This window comes from Cydia strobilella, chromosome 3, assembly GCF_947568885.1.
Source record: "Cydia strobilella chromosome 3, ilCydStro3.1, whole genome shotgun sequence".
Classification (NCBI taxonomy): Eukaryota; Metazoa; Arthropoda; class Insecta; order Lepidoptera; family Tortricidae; genus Cydia; species Cydia strobilella.
Genome location: NC_086043.1, coordinates 15,590,893 through 15,617,804, shown reverse-complemented (window position 1 = coordinate 15,617,804; position 26,912 = coordinate 15,590,893). Strand labels below are relative to the sequence as shown.

Here is a 26,912-nt window from a genome sequence, read left to right as displayed (position 1 = left end):
CTAAACTAAATCATTTCCTTCGCGTGCCACAAATCAGTAAAACCATTGAGTCCAATGAATCTATTTATTTATACAAAAAATATAGTATTGGCCCTATATCTAGAAACAAGCCGTAACCATGCAATAGTTAAATAATAAATAAATAAATGGTTAGATTTTTCGCTCTTCAGTTTCAGATTTCAGGTATTCCACAAAGGTTTCAGTGCCATCAGAATTCTAAACTGAATATCATCTGTGACAGCACGCGACTATGTAAATATTAAATTCCTAACATAGTCCCGGGTACGTACCTTCAGCGTCCGAGCGTGCGATCAATATTACCGAAATATTCTAATCTGTATACTTTGGACCCTTTTTTCATAAGTTTTTATAAGGGGTATGCGTAGGATAATGAAAGTTTTGAACAAACCCGGCTCTGAGGGATAAAAGATAAAGTTTTATTCAAACAAACCGACAGTTTCGGGACTGGCAGTGCGCTCTTTGTCTGCCAGATGTTACTTAATTTACACCGACTATGCGACTGCCACCACAACATTCTGGTCTTCGTTTCCAACTAAACAAATAATTTACATTTTGTAATATTCCCAACTATTCCAGTAACAAAGTATCTTTGTCAATTTTTGGTTTCCCTAAATGCTTAAAGTATTTGTCTTTAGGTACCTACAAACTATTTGTTTTGTGTTATAACAAATACAACGATCGTAGCTAAAAATAGGCTTGGCCGGTCACACCAAACTGTGAGTAATCATAATCCACACATTCTTCGTAACTTTTTATTTCGGGGGAAATTTCATATTAAAAGAATTTTCGTATTCCTTTGAGTTTAGGTCACATTTGGATTCAGATGGCACCAGCGACTGATGCAGCATTGCTGCCGATTGCATTGGTGCAGGAAATGTCAATCATCCGGGCATCACCACTAATTATTTGATAACCCTGATGTAAGAAAGTCGGTAGATTTTAATGGTGCATTCGCGACTGTCGGTCTGATTCGAACTTTTACGATACGTCAAAAATTTGCTAAAGATATGGATCGTTTTTGTTTGAAGAAACGTCACTTTTGACACTGACGTCACTGACATATCCGATCCATGTCGTATATTTAATCGCTTTAGTCGTTGGCCGGTCGAAGTGTTTAGCAGATGGCGCCAGCATAGCTTGCCCTGTCAATCCCTAGAATTGTGTCATGTTTTTGTTTTTTTAATGCCCTGGGCAAGCTATGATGGCGCCATCTCTGCAAAGGTTTGACAGTTGCCAACCCCATTATGTTAATAGTGTTATGTTATTAGTGTTAATTTTTGACGTATCTTAAAGTTCGATTCAGGCCGTGTTACTTTCGGGTTGACATCATCGCTGATCAGGCCCTGGTGACGGTGTAAAGCAATTGGTTTTTGTTCAGCCGCAAAATAGAGACGTCCGATATTCGCAGCTCACTTACTGACGATTTGACACCTAATTAAATGTCCCGTATGTTAGTAATATCCCGTATAAAGCAAGGACCAAATCTCCCGGATCACTAACATATTGGACTGTTGTATATGCATGCATAGATAGATGTAAGTACGCTCGGTGGCTGCGCCCACCGCGATAACGGTCTAAATAAACTAGTTCGCTAACAGCTACATTGCGTGTCACTCGTGTGCCTTCCCGACCCGATATCTATCAGTGGCGACGACTCGATAATTACCTCACGCGTTAATCGCCGTGTATCATGGCGACTTCAAACTCGGTCCCGGTCGGCTTATTTTCAAGTTTTAACCATCAACAACAAGAGTGGCTTACGTACAAAAATAGGCTTGAACAGTGGTTCATCGCAAATAATATCGACGAGGCAAGCGACAAAGCGGGTATAAGAAGGCGCGCCATCTTGTTAAGTGCACTTACCGAAAGCACCTATCAATTAGCAAGTAACCTTGCATTGCCCGATGTTCTTGAAATCAAAAGTTACAGTGAAGTGGTAAAGTTATTGGATGCGCATTTTACTCCAAAGCGCTGCGTTTTTGCGGAGCGTTATCACTTCCATTCTGCAGTACAGAAGGTAGGCGAAACTTCGGCACAGTGGGCCGCGCGACTGCGCGGGCTTGCGGCGTATTGCCAGTTCAAGAACGTTGAGGAGGCGCTTCTGGACAGATTTATCATGGGCATGCAGTCTGGTAAAGAGCGCGAAAAATTGTTTTCGAAGGAGCTTAGCGAACTCACCCTAGCGAAAGCAATAGACATAGCTGAAAGTGTGCGGTGCGCGCGAGCCGCAGCCAGCGCGACCTTGGCTTCTACCGCGACGGCGGTGGTGCCTGGCGCTGAGAGCGTGTTGAAGATCGGCGAGACTACAGCGGGTCGCGGGAATAAGTGCTCTGTGTGCGGTCTAAGTAGTCATAAAACGGAAAACTGTCGTTACGTAAATTACAAGTGCAAAAAGTGCAAAAAGAAGGGTCATTTACGTAAGATGTGTAACCTTAAGTACGTTGAGTCAGAGGAGGTGAGCGAGGATGATGATGGTAAGTTTTGTAATATCCGTTCGGTTAAGGGTGAACCCATGATAGAAACAGTTATTATTAACGGGTTACCGTTACAGTGTGAGATAGATACGGGCTCCGCCATAACCGCCATTTCACAAAAAACTTACGAGTCTCTGTTCAGGGAAGTGCCGTTACTCCCTAATAACAAGAGGTTTACCGGTTATAATGGGTTTCCGATCATAAGTACGGGTTTTGTAAAATTACCGGTCGCTTATTTGGGCAAAACTATCGTTCTCGATGTACATGTCATTCCTCAAGGGGGTCCGGTGATCCTAGGGAGAAACTTCACCTCCAAATTCAAATTGGAGCTCGCGCCTGTCCTCTATTGCTCAAAAACAGAATCCAAAACTGACGATTTGAGCGATTTAATGGCTCGTTATCCAGAATTATTTTCGGATAAACTAGGTCGGTTTAAAAAATATAAAATAAAATTAACGCTTAAGGCCGGCGCCAAACCAGTTTTTTACAAAGCCCGGCCCGTGGCATTTGCTCTGAAAGATAAGGTCGATAGTGAAATTAAACGTTTAGTACGGCTAGGTATTCTCGAGCAGATCGAGTATTCTGACTACGCTTCACCCATTGTGCCAGTGCTTAAACGCGACGGGTCAGTTAGGATCTGTGCCGATTACTCTCAAACAATAAATAAACAATTATTTATTGAGAAGTATCCCCTGCCGACTATCGAAGAACTTTTCGCTAAATTACACGGGGGGGTTGAGTTTACAAAGCTGGACATGTCCATGGCGTATAATCAGTTTGAAATTGACGACCCCGATAATATTACATGTATTAACACAAATCGGGGGTTGTTTAAATATCGGCGTTTAATTTTTGGGTTATCAAGTGCCCCAGCGGTCTTCCAACGTGCTCTAAATAATATTCTTTCCGATTTAGAGGGAGTACTGTGCTTCCTAGATGACGTGCTCATCACGGGCCGGAATAAGGAGGAGCACGTTGCGCGCCTACACCAGGTACTACAGCGTTTTAGAGACGCGGGCCTGACGCTTCAGAAGGAAAAGTGTTTTTTTTTCCAGAATGAAATAACGTACCTAGGCCACGTTATTAACAAAGATGGTATAAGCAAATCTAAATCTAAAGTCAAAGCAATAGTCGAGGCACCAGTTCCAAAAAACATAAATCAACTACAGTCATTCCTGGGACTGATCAACTACTATAGGAACTTTGTGCCTAGGGCTTCTACCATCTTAAGCCCACTGTACGATCTTTTAAAAAAAGATGTAAAGTGGGAGTGGAAAACAGAGCACGAAAAGGCATTCACAGAGATCAAGACCAGGTTGGCATCAGACCAAGTCCTTGCGCATTATAATCCTGATGCTAAACTAATTTTGACTTGTGATGCGTCACCCCAAGGCCTCGGTGCGATTTTATCACAAATTCAGCCAGACGGGTCCGAACGTCCCATTTCTTTTGCTTCCCGAACTCTAAATGCGGCTGAAAAGAATTATGCGCAAATACAAAAAGAAGCAACGAGTTTAATTTTCGGCATAAAAAAATATCATCAATATTTATATGCACGTGCGGAACCGTTTATTCTACGCACAGATCACCAACCACTGTTATCTATCTTCGGTCCGCACCGAGGAATACCGGAGATAACAGCAAATAGGCTGCAACGGTACGCGATATTTTTGTCTGCTTACAATTACGTTATAGAATATGTACGTAGTGCGAATAACTGCGCCGATTTCTTATCGCGGGCGTCATTACCGGACGAGCCGGTAACACGCGCGGGGGGCGTGGGAGCGGTAGACGCCGCTGCATATGTACATTTTGTTTTAGAGGGCAGTTGCTTACCCATTACTATCGATCGGTTGCAACAGGAGACGCATAATGATGCGATTTTAAAAAAAGTAGTTTGTTTTGTTCAAAATGGTTGGCCTCGCAAAACTAACGATAAAGACATGAAGCCCTACCATCAATGTAGATTTCAGCTATCGGTTGAAAAAGGGGTTTTAATGAGAGGCCATAAGGTCGTCATTCCTTTGGCGTTACAAAGTCAGGTTCTTTCCGAGCTACACGACTCACATTTAGGCATTGTGAAGAGTAAAGCTGAGGCGCGCTCGCGGGTTTGGTTCCCGGGCATTGATGCCGCCATTGAGAACTTGATCGGGGCCTGTGAGATATGCACTCGGTTGCGACCAACACCCCCGCGCGTTCCGCTCGCACCATGGAAATTTCCAACACATGTGTTCCAAAGGATACACTTGGATTTTCTCGGCCCCATAAACGAACACTGGTACTTAGTAATAGTCGACGCCTATAGTAAATGGGTAGAATGCTACGACATGAAAACAAATTCGTCGTCAAATAACGTGGTTGATAAATTATACGAGTTCATGTCTAGATACGGTATTCCTTGTACGATAGTTAGCGATAATGGCACTTCTTTTGTCAGTCAGTACTTCGAAGAATTTTGCGTTTTAAATGGCATACAACATTTAACGTCACCGGTATATCATCCATCCAGTAATGGAATCGCAGAATCGTATGTCAAAGTAATAAAGAAAGGCCTAAAGGCCGCGCTCTTGTCTAACTCCAAAAGTAAAAGTGTTAATAACCAATTATTGAAATATTTATTCCATTATCGAAATTCAAAACACACTACTACCGGGGAATCACCAGCACAGCTGGTATTCGGTAGACAATTAAGATCGCGATTAGATTTACTGCGTGTTACGTCACAAGGGTCATCAACCTCGCTCACCGCACTCGACTCTTTTGTTAAAAATAAACAGTGCTCGCAGATTAAACATTACGGCGGAGTAAACAGATGTCCATTCATTACGGACGAGTTAGTTTTATATAAAAACTTTACGAATAAAAAACATTTTACATGGACCTTGGGAACTATAGTGAAAAATCTAGGTCGTGTGCTTTATCTTATAAAGGACAATAAAACAAACAAAATAGTAAAAAGGCATGTTAACCAAGTTGTCAAATATAAGGGCCAAGTCACACCGACAGCCGTGAGTCATCCCGAGCCAAACAAAACACCAGAATGCTTCAGCGAGTCATCATCTCCTGACGTACCTCCCGTTTTCGATGTCGGGCCTACTGGGGTGCCCAGCATGTTAGCTGGTGGACCGGAGGCAATGATTAGGCAATCCCCGTCACACGAGCCTGTAGGCCGGAATAACGAAGATGAACTGACAATGGGGGAAGAAGAGGGTGCGAGGCCTCTCGACACAGCGTCTGTGGCCGCGCCAAGGCCGGCTCCTGTGCCTGCGCCGGCAGCCGACGCCGGCTGCGCGCCGCCGCCGCCGCCGCCGCCGCCGCCGCCGCCGCCGCCGCCCGGCCCCGCAGCGGACGACGCGCCTCCCGACTCGGCGGACCCACAGGCCGCGTCCTCACGGCTCAAGCGGGCTCGCCCGCGGTTTGATTATAAAAAGTTTTTCTAAGCTGGTCGGACTGTGCTAGTTTTAAGTTAGGGTAAGAAACTATGGGGAAGGGATTGTTGTATATGCATGCATAGATAGATGTAAGTACGCTCGGTGGCTGCGCCCACCGCGATAACGGTCTAAATAAACTAGTTCGCTAACAGCTACATTGCGTGTCACTCGTGTGCCTTCCCGACCCGATATCCATGTCGTATATTTAATCGCTTTAGTCGTTGGCCGGTCGAAGTGTTTAGCAGATGGCGCCAGCATAGCTTGCCCTGTCAATCCCTAGAATTGTGTCATGTTTTTGTTTTTTTAATGCCCTGGGCAAGCTATGATGGCGCCATCTCTGCAAAGGTTTGACAGTTGCCAACCCCATTATGTTAATAGTGTTATGTTATTAGTGTTAATTTTTGACGTATCTTAAAGTTCGATTCAGGCCGTGTTACTTTCGGGTTGACATCATCGCTGATCAGGCCCTGGTGACGGTGTAAAGCAATTGGTTTTTGTTCAGCCGCAAAATAGAGACGTCCGATATTCGCAGCTCACTTACTGACGATTTGACACCTAATTAAATGTCCCGTATGTTAGTAATATCCCGTATAAAGCAAGGACCAAATCTCCCGGATCACTAACATATTGGACTGTTGTATATGCATGCATAGATAGATGTAAGTACGCTCGGTGGCTGCGCCCACCGCGATAACGGTCTAAATAAACTAGTTCGCTAACAGCTACATTGCGTGTCACTCGTGTGCCTTCCCGACCCGATATCTATCAGTGGCGACGACTCGATAATTACCTCACGCGTTAATCGCCGTGTATCATGGCGACTTCAAACTCGGTCCCGGTCGGCTTATTTTCAAGTTTTAACCATCAACAACAAGAGTGGCTTACGTACAAAAATAGGCTTGAACAGTGGTTCATCGCAAATAATATCGACGAGGCAAGCGACAAAGCGGGTATAAGAAGGCGCGCCATCTTGTTAAGTGCACTTACCGAAAGCACCTATCAATTAGCAAGTAACCTTGCATTGCCCGATGTTCTTGAAATCAAAAGTTACAGTGAAGTGGTAAAGTTATTGGATGCGCATTTTACTCCAAAGCGCTGCGTTTTTGCGGAGCGTTATCACTTCCATTCTGCAGTACAGAAGGTAGGCGAAACTTCGGCACAGTGGGCCGCGCGACTGCGCGGGCTTGCGGCGTATTGCCAGTTCAAGAACGTTGAGGAGGCGCTTCTGGACAGATTTATCATGGGCATGCAGTCTGGTAAAGAGCGCGAAAAATTGTTTTCGAAGGAGCTTAGCGAACTCACCCTAGCGAAAGCAATAGACATAGCTGAAAGTGTGCGGTGCGCGCGAGCCGCAGCCAGCGCGACCTTGGCTTCTACCGCGACGGCGGTGGTGCCTGGCGCTGAGAGCGTGTTGAAGATCGGCGAGACTACAGCGGGTCGCGGGAATAAGTGCTCTGTGTGCGGTCTAAGTAGTCATAAAACGGAAAACTGTCGTTACGTAAATTACAAGTGCAAAAAGTGCAAAAAGAAGGGTCATTTACGTAAGATGTGTAACCTTAAGTACGTTGAGTCAGAGGAGGTGAGCGAGGATGATGATGGTAAGTTTTGTAATATCCGTTCGGTTAAGGGTGAACCCATGATAGAAACAGTTATTATTAACGGGTTACCGTTACAGTGTGAGATAGATACGGGCTCCGCCATAACCGCCATTTCACAAAAAACTTACGAGTCTCTGTTCAGGGAAGTGCCGTTACTCCCTAATAACAAGAGGTTTACCGGTTATAATGGGTTTCCGATCATAAGTACGGGTTTTGTAAAATTACCGGTCGCTTATTTGGGCAAAACTATCGTTCTCGATGTACATGTCATTCCTCAAGGGGGTCCGGTGATCCTAGGGAGAAACTTCACCTCCAAATTCAAATTGGAGCTCGCGCCTGTCCTCTATTGCTCAAAAACAGAATCCAAAACTGACGATTTGAGCGATTTAATGGCTCGTTATCCAGAATTATTTTCGGATAAACTAGGTCGGTTTAAAAAATATAAAATAAAATTAACGCTTAAGGCCGGCGCCAAACCAGTTTTTTACAAAGCCCGGCCCGTGGCATTTGCTCTGAAAGATAAGGTCGATAGTGAAATTAAACGTTTAGTACGGCTAGGTATTCTCGAGCAGATCGAGTATTCTGACTACGCTTCACCCATTGTGCCAGTGCTTAAACGCGACGGGTCAGTTAGGATCTGTGCCGATTACTCTCAAACAATAAATAAACAATTATTTATTGAGAAGTATCCCCTGCCGACTATCGAAGAACTTTTCGCTAAATTACACGGGGGGGTTGAGTTTACAAAGCTGGACATGTCCATGGCGTATAATCAGTTTGAAATTGACGACCCCGATAATATTACATGTATTAACACAAATCGGGGGTTGTTTAAATATCGGCGTTTAATTTTTGGGTTATCAAGTGCCCCAGCGGTCTTCCAACGTGCTCTAAATAATATTCTTTCCGATTTAGAGGGAGTACTGTGCTTCCTAGATGACGTGCTCATCACGGGCCGGAATAAGGAGGAGCACGTTGCGCGCCTACACCAGGTACTACAGCGTTTTAGAGACGCGGGCCTGACGCTTCAGAAGGAAAAGTGTTTTTTTTTCCAGAATGAAATAACGTACCTAGGCCACGTTATTAACAAAGATGGTATAAGCAAATCTAAATCTAAAGTCAAAGCAATAGTCGAGGCACCAGTTCCAAAAAACATAAATCAACTACAGTCATTCCTGGGACTGATCAACTACTATAGGAACTTTGTGCCTAGGGCTTCTACCATCTTAAGCCCACTGTACGATCTTTTAAAAAAAGATGTAAAGTGGGAGTGGAAAACAGAGCACGAAAAGGCATTCACAGAGATCAAGACCAGGTTGGCATCAGACCAAGTCCTTGCGCATTATAATCCTGATGCTAAACTAATTTTGACTTGTGATGCGTCACCCCAAGGCCTCGGTGCGATTTTATCACAAATTCAGCCAGACGGGTCCGAACGTCCCATTTCTTTTGCTTCCCGAACTCTAAATGCGGCTGAAAAGAATTATGCGCAAATACAAAAAGAAGCAACGAGTTTAATTTTCGGCATAAAAAAATATCATCAATATTTATATGCACGTGCGGAACCGTTTATTCTACGCACAGATCACCAACCACTGTTATCTATCTTCGGTCCGCACCGAGGAATACCGGAGATAACAGCAAATAGGCTGCAACGGTACGCGATATTTTTGACTGCTTACAATTACGTTATAGAATATGTACGTAGTGCGAATAACTGCGCCGATTTCTTATCGCGGGCGTCATTACCGGACGAGCCGGTAACACGCGCGGGGGGCGTGGGAGCGGTAGACGCCGCTGCATATGTACATTTTGTTTTAGAGGGCAGTTGCTTACCCATTACTATCGATCGGTTGCAACAGGAGACGCATAATGATGCGATTTTAAAAAAAGTAGTTTGTTTTGTTCAAAATGGTTGGCCTCGCAAAACTAACGATAAAGACATGAAGCCCTACCATCAATGTAGATTTCAGCTATCGGTTGAAAAAGGGGTTTTAATGAGAGGCCATAAGGTCGTCATTCCTTTGGCGTTACAAAGTCAGGTTCTTTCCGAGCTACACGACTCACATTTAGGCATTGTGAAGAGTAAAGCTGAGGCGCGCTCGCGGGTTTGGTTCCCGGGCATTGATGCCGCCATTGAGAACTTGATCGGGGCCTGTGAGATATGCACTCGGTTGCGACCAACACCCCCGCGCGTTCCGCTCGCACCATGGAAATTTCCAACACATGTGTTCCAAAGGATACACTTGGATTTTCTCGGCCCCATAAACGAACACTGGTACTTAGTAATAGTCGACGCCTATAGTAAATGGGTAGAATGCTACGACATGAAAACAAATTCGTCGTCAAATAACGTGGTTGATAAATTATACGAGTTCATGTCTAGATACGGTATTCCTTGTACGATAGTTAGCGATAATGGCACTTCTTTTGTCAGTCAGTACTTCGAAGAATTTTGCGTTTTAAATGGCATACAACATTTAACGTCACCGGTATATCATCCATCCAGTAATGGAATCGCAGAATCGTATGTCAAAGTAATAAAGAAAGGCCTAAAGGCCGCGCTCTTGTCTAACTCCAAAAGTAAAAGTGTTAATAACCAATTATTGAAATATTTATTCCATTATCGAAATTCAAAACACACTACTACCGGGGAATCACCAGCACAGCTGGTATTCGGTAGACAATTAAGATCGCGATTAGATTTACTGCGTGTTACGTCACAAGGGTCATCAACCTCGCTCACCGCACTCGACTCTTTTGTTAAAAATAAACAGTGCTCGCAGATTAAACATTACGGCGGAGTAAACAGATGTCCATTCATTACGGACGAGTTAGTTTTATATAAAAACTTTACGAATAAAAAACATTTTACATGGACCTTGGGAACTATAGTGAAAAATCTAGGTCGTGTGCTTTATCTTATAAAGGACAATAAAACAAACAAAATAGTAAAAAGGCATGTTAACCAAGTTGTCAAATATAAGGGCCAAGTCACACCGACAGCCGTGAGTCATCCCGAGCCAAACAAAACACCAGAATGCTTCAGCGAGTCATCATCTCCTGACGTACCTCCCGTTTTCGATGTCGGGCCTACTGGGGTGCCCAGCATGTTAGCTGGTGGACCGGAGGCAATGATTAGGCAATCCCCGTCACACGAGCCTGTAGGCCGGAATAACGAAGATGAACTGACAATGGGGGAAGAAGAGGGTGCGAGGCCTCTCGACACAGCGTCTGTGGCCGCGCCAAGGCCGGCTCCTGTGCCTGCGCCGGCAGCCGACGCCGGCTGCGCGCCGCCGCCGCCGCCGCCGCCGCCGCCGCCGCCGCCGCCGCCCGGCCCCGCAGCGGACGACGCGCCTCCCGACTCGGCGGACCCACAGGCCGCGTCCTCACGGCTCAAGCGGGCTCGCCCGCGGTTTGATTATAAAAAGTTTTTCTAAGCTGGTCGGACTGTGCTAGTTTTAAGTTAGGGTAAGAAACTATGGGGAAGGGATTGTTGTATATGCATGCATAGATAGATGTAAGTACGCTCGGTGGCTGCGCCCACCGCGATAACGGTCTAAATAAACTAGTTCGCTAACAGCTACATTGCGTGTCACTCGTGTGCCTTCCCGACCCGATATCCATGTCGTATATTTAATCGCTTTAGTCGTTGGCCGGTCGAAGTGTTTAGCAGATGGCGCCAGCATAGCTTGCCCTGTCAATCCCTAGAATTGTGTCATGTTTTTGTTTTTTTAATGCCCTGGGCAAGCTATGATGGCGCCATCTCTGCAAAGCTTTGACAGTTGCCAACCCCATTATGTTAATAGTGTTATGTTATTAGTGTTAATTTTTGACGTATCTTAAAGTTCGATTCAGGCCGTGTTACTTTCGGGTTGACATCATCGCTGATCAGGCCCTGGTGACGGTGTAAAGCAATTGGTTTTTGTTCAGCCGCAAAATAGAGACGTCCGATATTCGCAGCTCACTTACTGACGATTTGACACCTAATTAAATGTCCCGTATGTTAGTAATATCCCGTATAAAGCAAGGACCAAATCTCCCGGATCACTAACATATTGGACTACAAAAGCAAACATAAGAGCATTGTGCGAGAAGTTTGATTAAGAAAGAACCATTATTTTTATTGTGTGGCGAGTTTGGGCGTATCAGCGGACGTGTCCAGAATGCAGGGAAGCTTGACCGGAGCAGAGGCAAAAAGGCCAAGTAATTAAGTCTCATTAATCCCTATTTATGGCGTCAGCTAATCCCTGCGGATAGTGTTTTCCGCTGAATTTATTTTCATTAAAGCATATAGGACGTGACGCGAATGTGGCGGTGTCAACCATAAATGATTGCATCGAATATTCCCGACTGCGTGCGCTATTTTATTCATAACCGTGCTCGCATTTGTACCCGTCTGCAGTTATTTGTACGCTTGTAATTAGTTGAGTTAGCATTTACCGACATCTTGTTGGACTTTGGGGCGTTCGGGATGTAAAATGGTTGATTAAATTTCTAGTAGTACGTAAGTACTCGTTGCAGTGCAGCTCGATATGTACGTTTTAAGTTACTTTAACTAGTTAATGTACACCGACTATACATGTGTGTGTATTAAATGTTGTCGATAATATTTTTAGGCTTCCGCTGTCTGCCCGTCTGTATGTAGAAGTGATATTCGAATGATAACTGACCGGCTAATTCGAACAATGTGATAATTACTAGATACGAGAACAATAGGAGATCTAATAGATACGTTATAGTTTAGTTCTCAACTAGTTATCTTTTGCAGTTCGATTCGAGAAACTAATTGTCATTTCACTCTACAATTATTGTGACGTTTTGGGACATCCATTAGATATCCATTAGATGTCTAAGTAATATCAAAGATAGATATAACTCCGTAATAGATGGATACAGTCTAAGGAAAAAACGTGCCTCGAAAATCAAGAAAATTTGATTCTCGATCAGAGGGCGCTACTAGCTTTGGCCTACTGTCATATAGATGGCGTTGACGTTTTCGTTTGTTATTTAACAATTTAAACGCATATCAGTGAAAGAACATGGGTCAAAATCATAAAAATAATTAATGCAAATAAAAAAAAAACATTTATCCATATTTAAATACATTTTATCGTATTTTTATAAATCTTCATTTTTAGTTTTAAGGTGTGTCGATAGATGGCAGTGAATTTACTGTGGTTACAAAATCTACTATGAAAGTACCGCTCTATCTTATTATATCCTCTTTGGTAATATCTTAAGCAAATCTTAAAGAGATCGTTCAACGGGACATTCGGAATCGCGAAAATGTCAAATTTGACATGACTTTCTTAAATATCTCGTTATTGTTTGATTCATATCTAGTTGATATCTAGATCATGATCATTCATGTTCGAATTGGCCCGTGAGGCTCTGTTCTGTCAATTTCCATGATAAAATGAATGACATCGTCCCTGACTGACCTGGTTGTAGTGATAGTAACTGTAAGGAAATTCGGATAGCAAGGTAAAATGTAAGGATTTATTAGGATTTCAATTAATCCAAAATATTGGTATAAGTATTCCAGTCTTGATCCTTTTGTGTTATTTGACAGTCACGTCAGTCTGATAAAAATATTTTCAAACTACATGGTTGTTGTTGGACTTGTCTCTACAACTGAATACTGCATCCTATTCCTACATTCGGTCAAGGCTAGATGTTATTAAATAAATAATTAACTTTTTAATCTTTTACCGTTACACGCAAAAAATTAATCAACCAATTTAAGTAATTGTTTAAGCTGTCTATACGACTTTTTCTTTTTTTTTTCAATTGAAAGTTTTTAACCATTTACATAAATATTTATATAACCAAGTAGTATATAAATATTTATGTAAATGGTTTATATACCCAAGTAGTATCAAGTATCAATATCGCTTAACCCGACATTACTTCACTGTAGGTAATAATATCACCACACGCTGACTTTGAAGAGCATCAGAACTCGTAAAGCAATTGTTAAACAATAGATCAACATTATGGTTCTCTTTGTGCAGGTTCGAGTGAAATCCCGCCATGCTAAATGAAATGGGGTACACTACTTTGTTTAACACACTGAAGCTCCGTGAACAGCTAAGTAGAATCAACTAATAAATATTTCCTTTATGTCCCCCTGCAATAAATAAGGCAGTTTGCAGTAAAAATGGGCAATAAATACCGCGAAAAGGTGCGTTTGCGCTTCAAATTTGTCCCCGGCGTCCTCTTTGTCAGAGCAAGTAATACTGTAAAGTCGTATGTGTCGCGGTTTAAAGTACATTTTACGTCCTTGCTAAGTTTTGCGGTCCGTGGCGGATGCTGTTGCCGCATATTTTATTGCATCTGCATTAATTATTTACCTCATTAATGTTTAATTTGGAAAACAAAATGATTGTGGATAAATTGAAAAGCGTTTAATAATTATGTCATAATTTGTCCAATGTTTAAGGGTGAGTAAGTCACATTGTGGGGTGTTAACTTTACTATTTAAATAGTGCTAAATTTAAAATAGCCAAAAAACGCTGCAAATGGTGTTAAAAGCATTAAAATCGGCACGATTGATCTTTAGGCCATTTGAATCAATTTGACTTGTAGCACCAAAAAAAACGAGAGGAGTTATGACGTCACCTTTGAAATATTAATTTAAAAGAACTAAATATTAATATTTTCAAAATTTCTTTCTTGCAAAAAAAAAATTGTACGGTATCGTATCTGGACGAAGCCCAAACTTGGTATGTTTTGATAATTATTTTTATTCTAATTAAAAAATGACTGAAATGTAATGATGTGATATATTTTTAGAGTCGGTTCAAAAAACCCTTTCATTTAATACCACACACGACAGTTTCTGAATAAAATAATTTTTTACCCACACAAAAAAATGTCATCTCTCCTTTTTTTGGTGCTACGATTCAAATTGATTCAAACGGCCTAAAGATCAATCGTACCGATTTTTATACTTCTAACACCATTTGTAGCATTTTACTGAATTTCGGGGTGTACCGCAAGGACTAAAAATTTCAATATGGGGTTTATAAATATGTGGGTCATGTCAAATGAGTAAAAGGGCGATCTGACAGGACGTATCGCAAGTATCGCAACCCTTAAATATTATGCATTATGTGTTACCTACTGTTTAAATACTCGTTTTTTGAAAAGGGATCCATGAAACACTTTTCAAGGAAATTTCAGGGCACAGTGATAAGGTACAAGAAAGCCTGAGTCTGTTTTACCATAGCAAGTGCCCAGAACTAGAGATGAATCATAAGATGCAACGAAATACACTACAAATATATGACAAAACAGTTTACAGAATTTTGAAAGATAACTTTCTCAATTTTGAAAACTAAAACACACATAGGTAACACTAAGTTTTTCAAAAAAGAGCGCGAGGTGCACGTGCTCCTGCTTTTTAGCCGAATAATCTTATTGGAGTGCAGGACTGCAGGGTGTAGATTATTTGAGTGTTTCGATCAGCAGTGGTACTGGCAGATACAGTTTCAATTATCATGTTTATTTTGTCACTTACCAAATTTCAAAGAAAAACTACATAATCAGAGTCTTACCTGAAACAAAAGGGAAATTGATAATTAAAGATACCGCATTTTAGTTCAGTGAATAGACCAATATAGTGTGTAAATCCAATACAAATAAATTAAACAGATATAAAATTTATCCGTGTAATCATTAATTAAGAAGTTTTTTTAGGTTACACTTAATTATGACCCCGTAATTATTTATTGAAAATTTACGGAGCAGCAATTTACTGCAAACATTAAGAGACAACATGACATGACATCGTAATGTCATGTATGACATAGTCAAGTGTTGAAGTTCGTATCTCGTAACTTGTGTGTTGTGTTGTAACTTGTTTTACATTGCGGGCCGAATTATTTTGTATGGTTAAATTTTTAATCGTATTTGTAAGCAAAATTTCTCTCAATATACTTCTTAGCTCCTATGCTCACCGTTTAAATATTCACCCGTATTGGATTTACACACTGTATACTTTTAAACCACACAAAGCAATGGCAACGGATTACTTTATATATAATTTCAATAGACTAGGGAACAAGATTTTTATTGGTGGGTCGATTAAGGGCGAGTTCGAAATTGCTTCCACATTCCAAAATACCTTATTGAAAAAGCACCAAGAGTGCCCTTTATTTAGCTCAACGCATAAAGAAAATAAAATATAATCAAATATAATGATGCATTAAGGTCAATGTGGAGATTATAAGAATAAGTATTTAACGCCCAGACACAGTCAGAAAGGTTATTCACTTCTCCTGCTCTACCGAGTTTCTGTAAGTACAAACGCAAGATTTAAAAGCGACAATAGTCAGTCATCAGTTGCAGACAGTTTTCCAGCCAGCCAGCCAGTTTCAGTGTGTTTGGGAAGTTTCAGAAGCTAAGCGACTAAACATATATATTTAAAACTAAAAAATACAAAACACATACCTACACTATAAGAAGCATACGAACACAAATGTAGGTATTGTGATTCTTTCGCCAATATGTAAAGTAAAGAAAATAGTTATTTGTTTTACAAGAGGGCAAAGTTGTTGTTTAACCTGTCGTGCTAATATTGATACCCGAGCAAGCAAAAGATTCCAAAATTGAACGACAAGCATAGTGAGTGGTTGGAAAAGTGGAGTCTTGAGCGTTGCGAAAATACGAGGGTTAAACAAATTTTTCCACCGTGTGAAACACAAAATTTTTCACCACACCAACGCTAGGACTAACTGCAAAATATCAAACAAAATCTATTTAAAATGAATGTAAATATTTATCATTCATTATTATCCTTTAAAAGTCAATTCTACCAGCCAACATAAAGAAACAACTCAAAATTTGCATTTGATTACTTTGCCACACATGTGGATAAAATACAACTTTCTCATTAGTTTTTGAACATTCAAGAGGGCCTTTACCAGCTAGTGTGGTAAAAAAATTTATTGCACGTTGCTCGTAATAACACTCGCACAAAACGAAACTAAGGTCCTGTCAATAACAATCAGTCAATTTATTTTGATTTATCGTATGACAATATTAACGAGTTTTAAATGGACTTTTTGTGAAGTTAAGTATTTACTCTTTTAAATAATATCGACATTTAAAACAAACGGCAATTGGTGATTGTGGTGATGATGACTTGTAGCGAACTCCAAAATGTGAAAATGTAGGATCGGGTGTAAATCAGTTACCCACTAGTACACAAATAGCCAAGCGAATATCTGGCGAAAACGACGTTGCCGGTTGGTGTAACAAAGGGCATTAGATACCTAAGCACTTAGGCAGGGTGCCCTACTCCCCAGTTAAGATCTCGCTCCCTTAATTTACGGACGAGTGAGACAAGAATTTCAATAACTGATAGTCTTAAACTGATAGTTTAAAAGTCAGATGAACAGAACCGCGTCGGGACGGGGTGTAGATCATTTAACCAAAATCGGATGTTGAATATTTAGCCATGGCTAGTCTAATATAAAAAAAACGTGTAAATCGTAATATAAATGTTATTTTTGATAAGCTGCAATCATAGCAAAACCTATACATATTTATAAATATGGAAACTAGTAACAACAAATAAACAGATGTTACTATTATGATAACAATGATATGATGATAGTAATTCAACTTATCATATGTTAGAAATTTGTATTATTAACGGTTAATCTTCATGTTACAAAATGTTGAATATTGAAGATGCATGAATGAACAATTTTTTTTAGTACCTATAATATACATAAAATACATTTGTCATTAATGAACACTGCGTTCTTAAATTTGTGGGGCCTATTATTTTTAAATAATTAAAAATATTTAAATTAGTGATTAAATGTGTACAACTTGGTTAACTATAGAACACCCCCTGGTTAACCCTTAAATGCATAATGATGTATATATGCATCGTATATTTGATGGTCCGTGGCTCAATATGCAGCTATCCAAAATCACATTTATTACTTTTATACAGCATGACACATCTATTTCAATTTATTAAAAAGTTATACAAAAAATCATGCATTTAAGGGTTAATACCTACTGCCGTATAGGTAGGACACTATTAGCCAAATTCCATTTTTTTCTAAAAGCAGAGAATTTTCAAACCTATAAGGAAAATTGAAATTTCTTGAATGCAAATTTGTAGTCAATTAAATAGTCTATCGATTACTTTTCGCAATAATTTATTTTAATTGAAAATTTGCGAGATATGACAGCTCGAAAAAAGGGTGGTTAACTGATGAACAACTCACCCTACACGACCATGTTATTAAAAATATTTGTTTTTATCATAACTTACTTACGGACCATCCCGCGATTTAATGTGTAATTCGGTCATAGCACGACCACCGTGCCAATGAAATTATTCCAAACGAGTTATCCACGGGAAGCTACGTAAAGGAAAAACCCGCAAAAACGGATGGCTACAAATAATTAAATAATAAAATTCGGGCAGCAGCAGATTTCGAATTATGGCCCGCAGACGGGAGAATAAATGAAACATTTATCAATGTCGGGGTTTAAACCAAGCCAGCGACCCGCCTTATATCAGGACTTAGGAGCACACGCTGCCCGCTCATTGGCTGCTGTGGCATTTGTCACTGCTAGCTAGCTAGACTATTATGCCGCTAGCAAGTTGACAGATGAATTCATATAGTTCATATATGAGTCGCTTAACTTCAAACTCGGGTAAATCCATCTATGCGATTTTGGTATTAAGAAAAGGTAATAGGGTAGATATTTGCTGAGAGGGTCGAATGGATTTACCCGAGTTTGAAGTTGAGTTGAGTTGACACATATTAGAGACATGCTTTGCTGTGTATTTTTTATTTTATTTAGTCAGTATTGTTTTAAAGCTTTAGTCTGACGAGTAATAGTTGCATTCGTCGAGTACATACTCGAATTGCTTAGTTACGGTGTGGAAACAATGAAACACTTTCATAATAGGTACTCATGAGTAGGTAAAATAACTTTTTGTGAAATGTTAATTTCATTAATAAGTCACTTTTCATTAAAATCCTTTTTTAAGCGGCCATGTCAGTACCTGTTGTTTTAAACACCGAGCTGACATGGAAAATGCTCAAACAATTTTGCTTATTTGCGAGCGCTGAATTAATAAAGTACGTTGCTGATAAACTTAGGTATTTAATGATAAATATCTGGGAGACCGAGCTTTGCTCGGAAAACAAATAAAAACTCAAAAATGTGCTATATCGATTTTTCGCCCCCGAAAACCCCCATATAGCAAATTTCATAGAAATCGTTAGAATTGACCTTACATTTACAGGTACTATAGAGAAGCCATACCAAACAATGAAATTGTCGCAATCGCAACCTGTACCACGCGACCAAAACGTCGTAAGAGCCGTGAAATTCATGGCGCTTACGCGTTTAGGTCGCCAAATTCACGCTCCGCTTCTACGGTTTGTTGTCAAAACAACAACTAATGGCACAATAAACCGTGCCGGTTCTATATATACGTAGTAATAATAGTTCAATGTGCCCCATTAAGGAACACGTAGTAATGTAGGTTTTAAGTAGGTACTGTAGCATAAAGCAAATAGCAAATTTCAACGAAATCGTTAGAGCCGTTTCCGAGATCCCCGAAATATATAAGTATATAATATATACAAGAATTGCTCGTTTAAAGGTATAAGATTACAGATAAAAGTTGCTGGTTAGATGTATTTTACTTATGTTCAATTCATTATTCTTATAATGCATTGAAAGTAATGCCTACTTATAACCCACGTGCTTGGCAGTGAATGGGTTTAGATAAAAAAAAATCTTAACGAACTTATAAATGTGTATAAATTGAATTTTACAGAAAAGAGAACCTTTCGAACGGAGTACACGCTGTCGCCACCGTTATGTCGTTATATACCCTACCTACTTAATTTTCACTTACTAAGGAAGTTCGGTATAAAAAAAAACATCACGGTAAGGAAAATCAAGTGGTATCCAAAAGAGACAACTGACAATATATTTAAATGTATTCGCAGCGAAGCGGAGCAACCTCAGCCCTAGAAAGTTTCCGAAATAAAAACCGGTCGATCCTTGGAAAAACAGCCTTTTCATCCCAGAGGATGCGAACACAGTTGTTATTCCAACCATTCACGAAGCCAAGGCGAGCCGCGTTCGAGCCGAACGCCCAGGTAGGCCGGATAAGTACGCTCTCTGATTTCGTATAGTTTACTAAGGCTTTCAGGGACTAAGTTACACTTGTTAGCCTAGCATATCACACAAGCTCGCTTCGCAACGGGAAAATGTCCAGGTTGAAATAAACTTTCTGGGAACCTCGTATTTTTATCCTCGGGGAATGTGGGTGTTGAAAGGTGTTATTTTGTTTTTCACTTTAGAAGTAGGTAATAAATAAGTGAGTTCGCTTGATTGATTTACCTGCTACATAATCGTTATAATATAATAATATATATGCTACACGGGGATATGGACCGTTGCGTCCAATGACAAAAAACCAAGCCTTATTTAAGTCCATGTTCTTGTTCACATGAACAAGTTAGCTACTTACTAAGTAAGTACTTATTTAAATATACAGAAATAATTCACGGCTCAGGAACATACACGAGTCATCATCATCCTCCTAGTGTTTGTCCCGTACTGTGACGGGGTCCGCTTTCCTACTTCCACTTCGCTCTATCCTGGACTTCGGTTTCCGCTAACCCACAGGCGTTTAAACCTTTGGCTATGACATTACGCCACCGCTGCCTTGGTTTGCCCCTCCTGTTTGGGCCTGGTAAGGCTCTGTTGCCTATGTATTCAGGCGGCCCTCTTTTGACATGCCCAAACCACCTCAGCCGACTTTCTTGGAGCTTATCGGCGACGTCTCTCACTCCGAGGCCACCACGGATGTATTCGTTTCGAACCCTATCAATCATGAAGACGAGTGACATCCACCTCAGCATCTACATTTCTGCCACATGGATGGCTTGGACATGTCGCTGGATGGTCTTGTACAGGAACATACTCGAGTATTAACAGAATCATACTAAACCTACGGGAAATCCTTATGCAAAAATAGATTATTGGGACAAAAAAATTCTATAAGCTGGAAATAAACAAGAACAGGGATATCAGCAGAGCGAGACCGGCTAATCCCGTCGGTGTCTCTCGATAACGCCACTGATCGTTTATTCTGCTCTTGAATACAAACAATGGCCTTTGCAAGTAATTACGATAAGGCCCTTCCATACACAAAAAACAACGGGAGGTTAAGGGATCTGTTATTACACGTGATTTTTTGCAAATGTTTGATCTTATGTAATGTTAGCATTAGGGAGATTAAAAATGTATCTAGTTTCTTTTATTTAAGTAAGTAAATAATTATTTTATTACACGGTTGATTTCGTAGCGCTGCGCTGCATCAAATGAATATCTGAGTTCATATTATGTAGGCCGATCGTAGCTGTTTGTCATACTATCGCGAACCGTACAACCCGGGTAACAAGTATCATACTAACTAAAACAATTACAAAAAATTTAATAAAAAACACGACTGCAGTTGAAAGTGAACTGAAAAACTAAAACCATATAATTGTTGTATTGTTGTTTTTTTTTAATTGTACACTTCATTTCGATACACCACTCGATAGGTATGCAAGTTTTTTTTCCAAAGGTTGCGCATTATCGTGTATTAAGTCCGCCATGTTGTTTTTATTATGACGTCACATAGCTCATGTCATTTGGGCTGACGTTACTTACGTAACCATACGTCATACATCTAAATCGGTCCAGGCATTCAGAAGTTATGGTGGAATAAAGAATCTCACATACAAACATGAACCCTGAAAACAATACTCCTTTTTTTGGGCAGTCTTGTAAATAATCGTTGGCATATTATGATTGTGCCAAAGAATGAGCAATGACATAAAATCATTTTAAGGTGCAGTAGGTTCAGAGAACGGAGTTTTTGAAAAGTCGTAGTGCTTTTGTAGATCACAATACCGTTGCCAAAATTGTAATTAACAATCTTGAGGCCTTTCTCTAGAGACTTCAGCGATTCGAATCCTGAGTTTTTGATTTTCGCTTGACAGAAAACAAAGATCACGAACAAAAATCAAAAAAGCTCGGTGTGCTCAACAGATCGAGACAGTATTTCACGCCTGCCCACCGCCTACAGCTGTATAAAGCGCAGGTTCGCCCACAAATGGGAATACTGTTCTCATCTATGGGCAGGGGCACCCCAATACCAGCTTCTCCCTCTGGACCGCATCCAGCGAAGAGAGACTCGAATTGTCGACTGCCAGCGTATTTCGGAACGGCTTGACTCCTTGGCGCTGCGTAGAGATGTGGCCTCGCTCTGCATTTTCTATCGCGTGTATGACGGGGAGTGCTCCGAGGAATTGTTCGGATTAATCCCTGCAGCTTCTTTTCGCCATCGCCCTACGCGACAACATTACCATCCTCACCACTTAGATGGTTGGCAGTTCTCAACTGTGCGTTTCTCTAGAAACTTCCTGCCTCGCACAGCTAAACTGTGGAATGAACTGTCGCCTGCGGTATTTCCGGACCTATATGACCTTCAAACCTTCAAGAAAAGAGCGTATTCCCATCTTAAAGGCCGGCAACGCACTTACAACCCCTCTGGTGTTGCAGGTGTCCATGGGCGGCGGTAATCGCTTACATTACACGCTATTTCATAAAAAAAACAAAGGTCTTAAATTCAGTTTTAAAAAATGACAATAAATTTTGCAGAAAAACTAAAAATATGAAAATGATTTCTAAAAATGAGCAATATTAATTTTGCTTGAGGGAATTCACTGATTACTTTCTTATACACACAAAAAATTTAAATTCAAAAACATGATATCCGCGGTCCCCCGAGCACGCACATCCATCTCGCTCACGCTTACGCTCAGTGAGAGTGAGAGAAGAAAAAGATCCTACTGGGCCTTAAATAATAAATAATAAAATTTCTTTATTTCGGACAAATACATCCATAGAGTAGCAGCTTAATGCAGCTCTCTGCCAAATTATTTTCATTGGCTTCCTTTAAAAGTGCATCCTTTGCAGTTCTCTACAATGATCTCAATAATTTTCTAGCATTTCTTGTCGGACTATAGATAGCGCTTATGATTCAGATCTCCAAAGAACGGTTTAATTAATGGGTGCACTCAACGTTGACTACGGCTTGAGATGGTTTTGCCTGGGATATTATTGCCATTTATTAATTTATATCACGTTACTGCCACGCGACATCGGCTAGAGGAAACCAAGGCTAATAATTAACACGAAATAATGGACAGGACACAATAGTGTTATGTACGTTCATAAAATAGGTACGAATAATGAAAAACAATAAATGTAATAAGAGAGTATGTAGCTTAAAAGCTTCGCAAAATTCCATTAAAGAGCAAAAGCCAGTGGTAGTAGTATTAAAAGAACAGAAAATTTTCGCCATAAGCCCAAAAATTGTTCAAACAGTCCCAATCGGTTCAAAATAACTAACCTAATTCGTTAAACGCGGTTATTATTCGTATACCTCAGTTCTTTAAATTTAAACATCTTATTTAATTTGACTATGATTGTATTTTGTTACTAGAAAAGGGGCCCACTGATTATCAGTCCGCCGCCTTAAGATTGAACATCAAAAGTTTTTCACGTCAAAAATGTTAACAAGTCCAAGAGAGGCGTAGTTCTCCAGTAATGTTTTAAAGTAGCGAAAACTCATTTCTCGTCTTGGGAGGGTGAAACAAGCCCGTAAATTCACGTTAGCGTGTCATTTTCCATAACAATGTCAAAACTCTTAAGTTATGAACACATTATTTTGTTTGAGGGTAAAAATTATGCGGAATGGCTTCAGTAACTGCGACGGTTGCCGCTTGAATAGTGGCATATATAGGAGCTTTTGTTGACCCATGCACGAGTGTTCAAACAGACATACAGAACTTGAACGTTTTGACAAGGGTTCAAGTCAAATACCCTGGGAAGGAAGTAATTGACTATTTTGTGCTCTCAGCAAACAATTCTGTCATACTCGCGTACCGCTAAAAGGTTACAAACTGTGCATCATTTATTGTAATAGCATATACAAACGCTTTCTAATATAATAATGGGAATATTGGTAAGGGAGCGTGCGGATTCAACATTGTACACAAAACATATCCTGAAGCAGTAAATTCCAAATTAGATTTGAGGCAGAAATAGGAGACACAAACCTGGGCACAAAAGGAGGTCGAATAAACTAATAATAATACATACCTGTGTGTTACGACCCCAGATACCTTTATACAAGTGAAAGTGATGCCAGATACTTTATAACTTGAGTAAAACGTAGCAACCGCAACGTATTCTCGGCCACATCACGTTTGGAAAAATCTTTTATGGACAACGGAGGGTCAACAAGGGCGCATAAAATACCTATAGCTACGTGTGTGTAGCTTCGTGACTGGCGTAACATAACCAACCGAGCTTGTGCCAAATTATAGCTTGACTAACTTTTTACCACATCCGTTTGCGACGGCCTGAATACCTCTTAATTATCGACGTTTTCACAGACATTAGTAGTGTTCGGACTTGTTTGATCGAGATGTCGGCAGTTTGTGGCCATTCTCGGCTTTCTGGTCACATCGTGAAGAACGAATAGGAATTACGGAATTTGGATTAAATTTGAACGTTTAAACAATTAAATTCATCAAACCTGTTTCTGAGATTAGCAAAAACAGTTGTTTTTGCAAATCTCAGGCAGGAGGTGGCCATAGGAACTATGTGATAAAACAACGCAACCTACTTGTGTTTGGGGTTGTTATAATTGTATCATTTCTATAGTTGGTCAAACCAAATTGTCAGAAAATAAGAACAAAAAAACTATACTCATCCTTTTCTTTTGGGTGCTAGAGTGTAACAAAGATAGTATGATTCACACTCTGTGTATGTTTGAAATCAGACAGTCCTTTGATAGTAACAAAACAACCAATGAGCAGTAAGGCTGTGGCTGTACGGTAAAGAAAACACGCTTTCCACAAGGATTTTCGTACATTAACTCGCCTGTTGCTATCTCTATTGCACGCGCATAATTATATTGCTATCACGCTCGCCACAGTGATATGACAGCCGGCATCATGGGCGGAACAGCTATATAATTATGCGCGTGCAATAGAGATAGCAACAGGCAGGTCAATGTACGAAAATCCTTCTGGAAAGCGTGTTTTGTTTACCAAATATAAATTTGGTCAAGTGTGGCGCAGGATGCAAATTAGATGACAAAAGTTACATGATAAATCTGCAATGATTTTGATAGCACACGCAGTGCAAGTGTTATTTAATACGTCATAATTTCATAGAAGTTTGGTGCTGTCAAAATCGTTGCAGACTTATCTTGATCTAACTCTATGCATTTGTTGATCAAGATAGTATAGTTTTGAATAAAGCTTTTCACTTTCACTTCAGACAAATGTATTTAGTTTACGTAATTAACATTCCAATATTTTACTACGAGTATGCTATCATACTATGTACCGTATTTACACTCATCCACGGGTGGGTAACTGTAAAAAAATTATTTTGACAATTGGTATCCGATACACTTTCATAAGTGCGAAAGAGAACTTGTCATGCGTTAAGAAGAGACAACATAATTAGAAACGTCACAGCGAGATCTCTGTATAATATTCTTTACTCTGACTCACCGAAGTTTTTCTATAACGTCCATAGCTTATATGCACCAGTTTAATGCATTCAAATAAACGTTTTTTTTTTCTTTTGCTTGATTGCTTGACTCAACTGAATTTAAGGTAGGTAAGTATATTGCCATTCACACATTAGTTAGTAAGCTGTGTAATGTGACATTACACAGCTTAGACAACCAGAGATTATTTTGCTATTCAGACATTTTGCGTTTTAAATGATTTAAATATTAGGCAGTATGATTATAATGCATTTTGCTTATTAGGTATATAGCTTCTAAGACATTCATTTTAGTCACTTTACTACAAAGGCGTTTTGCTTTTTAGAAGACCTGCTCATAACCGAAAATAACTTTAGCAGTTATGCTTAGACAGTGTTCAGACGCCACTTTACTGCTGCTAACCTATAAATTATAAATACGGGTTTAAATTTGTGCCGCTGTCAGAATGTCGTTCTCGATATTAAAGCTGACATTTCTGACAAACACTCAGTCCAAGTCCCATTTTAGATAGCAGTTGAAACTCCCACATCTACAATCCAAGTAATCGGACGCCGGAGCACTTAACGAGTGGACATTTCCGATGTACGAATTGAAAGACATTGAAACTAATTCTTACCTAGGTATACTTAAATACGAGTACTAGAATGACAAAAAAATGCTTTATAATGTGTCTGTTTAACTATGATTTTTTTTAAACCTTACTTTACCATAATTGGTAGAAAGTTTGGTAAAAAAATAATTTTATCACTATGTGATGTATTCCGATTCAGTTAACATGCACCATCTAAAAGGTGTTCCGTGGGTCCCACTGAGTAACCATTTTAGCCCACCTTTTTGGGTGCATGCGGCAGATACGTCCAGCCCAGTTCCACTTAGGCTTAGCTCGTATTTAAAATAGGTAGGCAAAACTCAATGCCTATTTTGGTTCGATATTTTAATTGATCGTTAAAAACTTAGCAGTTGCTAAGGCTCGCATTTGAATAAAGAATAGTTTTTAGGTTACAGCCTACCAGATCAAAGCTTATCGCGCAATCGAATCCAGGAGTAATCAAGTCAAGTAGAATCGATTCCAATTAATATTCAGTTAAGTCGATAGGTACCGTTGTTAGTACGAGTAATCTGGATCCCTTAAGCTTAGAGGCAATAATTCTAAAGGTAAAATCCAAAGTAGTAATAACGCGACATAGTAAACGTTCTTAGAACATCTAACCTGAACTTTCATCTGAGTATTTAGTAGGTGGGCCGTCTTACTCGTTGTTATGTTTATAGGGACATAAGGGACATGTTAAGTTTTTCTCAGTGCATACATTCCGAGATCATGAGCATTGCCAAAGGTCTCGAACGTAAATATGCAATATAACCCGTTAGAATTTGTCGTATTTAACAACTATCGCGGTAACCGAAAACAACATTAAATATAAAAGAGAAGACAATATTTCTTGATAAGACCGCAATTTGACGATATAACACAGATGAACCTTATTTTAGTGCGGTAAAAAGTTTAACTTTAAAGCTTCCAATACTGACGTAACGAAAAAACGACCGTCATTCATATGTAAAACGGAACAAAATAACAACCAAGCATTAGTCGTAGGTAAAACAAATGAAAATAATAACGCTTCCGAAGATTGATTGCGTAGCAAATGACATAATTTTTATTAAGACAAGAAATAAATTATCATGAAGGTCGGGCCCAGGAATAAAAATGCCTGCGATATATGAAATGAATGGTCGATCACAATCT

The 26,912-nt window shown here is 40.0% G+C and overlaps 3 protein-coding genes across 9 annotated transcripts in view; 2 read left to right on the top strand and 1 right to left on the bottom strand.

Moving 5' to 3' along the window:
- LOC134755982 (very low-density lipoprotein receptor) overlaps positions 1–26,912 on the bottom strand; it is a 255,498-nt gene that overhangs the window by 167,838 nt on the left and 60,748 nt on the right. The gene's annotated exons all lie outside the window — the stretch shown is intronic.
- Positions 1,609–6,044, top strand: LOC134755958 (uncharacterized). Its single transcript, XM_063692669.1, has 2 exons — positions 1,609–2,495; positions 5,273–6,044. Exons 1-2 carry the CDS (start codon positions 2,487–2,489, stop codon positions 5,933–5,935), a joined length of 672 nt encoding a protein of 223 aa, XP_063548739.1. The 5' UTR covers positions 1,609–2,486; the 3' UTR covers positions 5,936–6,044.
- Positions 6,639–11,073, top strand: LOC134755957 (uncharacterized). The gene is made up of 2 exons (XM_063692668.1): positions 6,639–7,524; positions 10,302–11,073. Exons 1-2 carry the CDS (start codon positions 7,516–7,518, stop codon positions 10,962–10,964), a joined length of 672 nt encoding a protein of 223 aa, XP_063548738.1. The 5' UTR covers positions 6,639–7,515; the 3' UTR covers positions 10,965–11,073.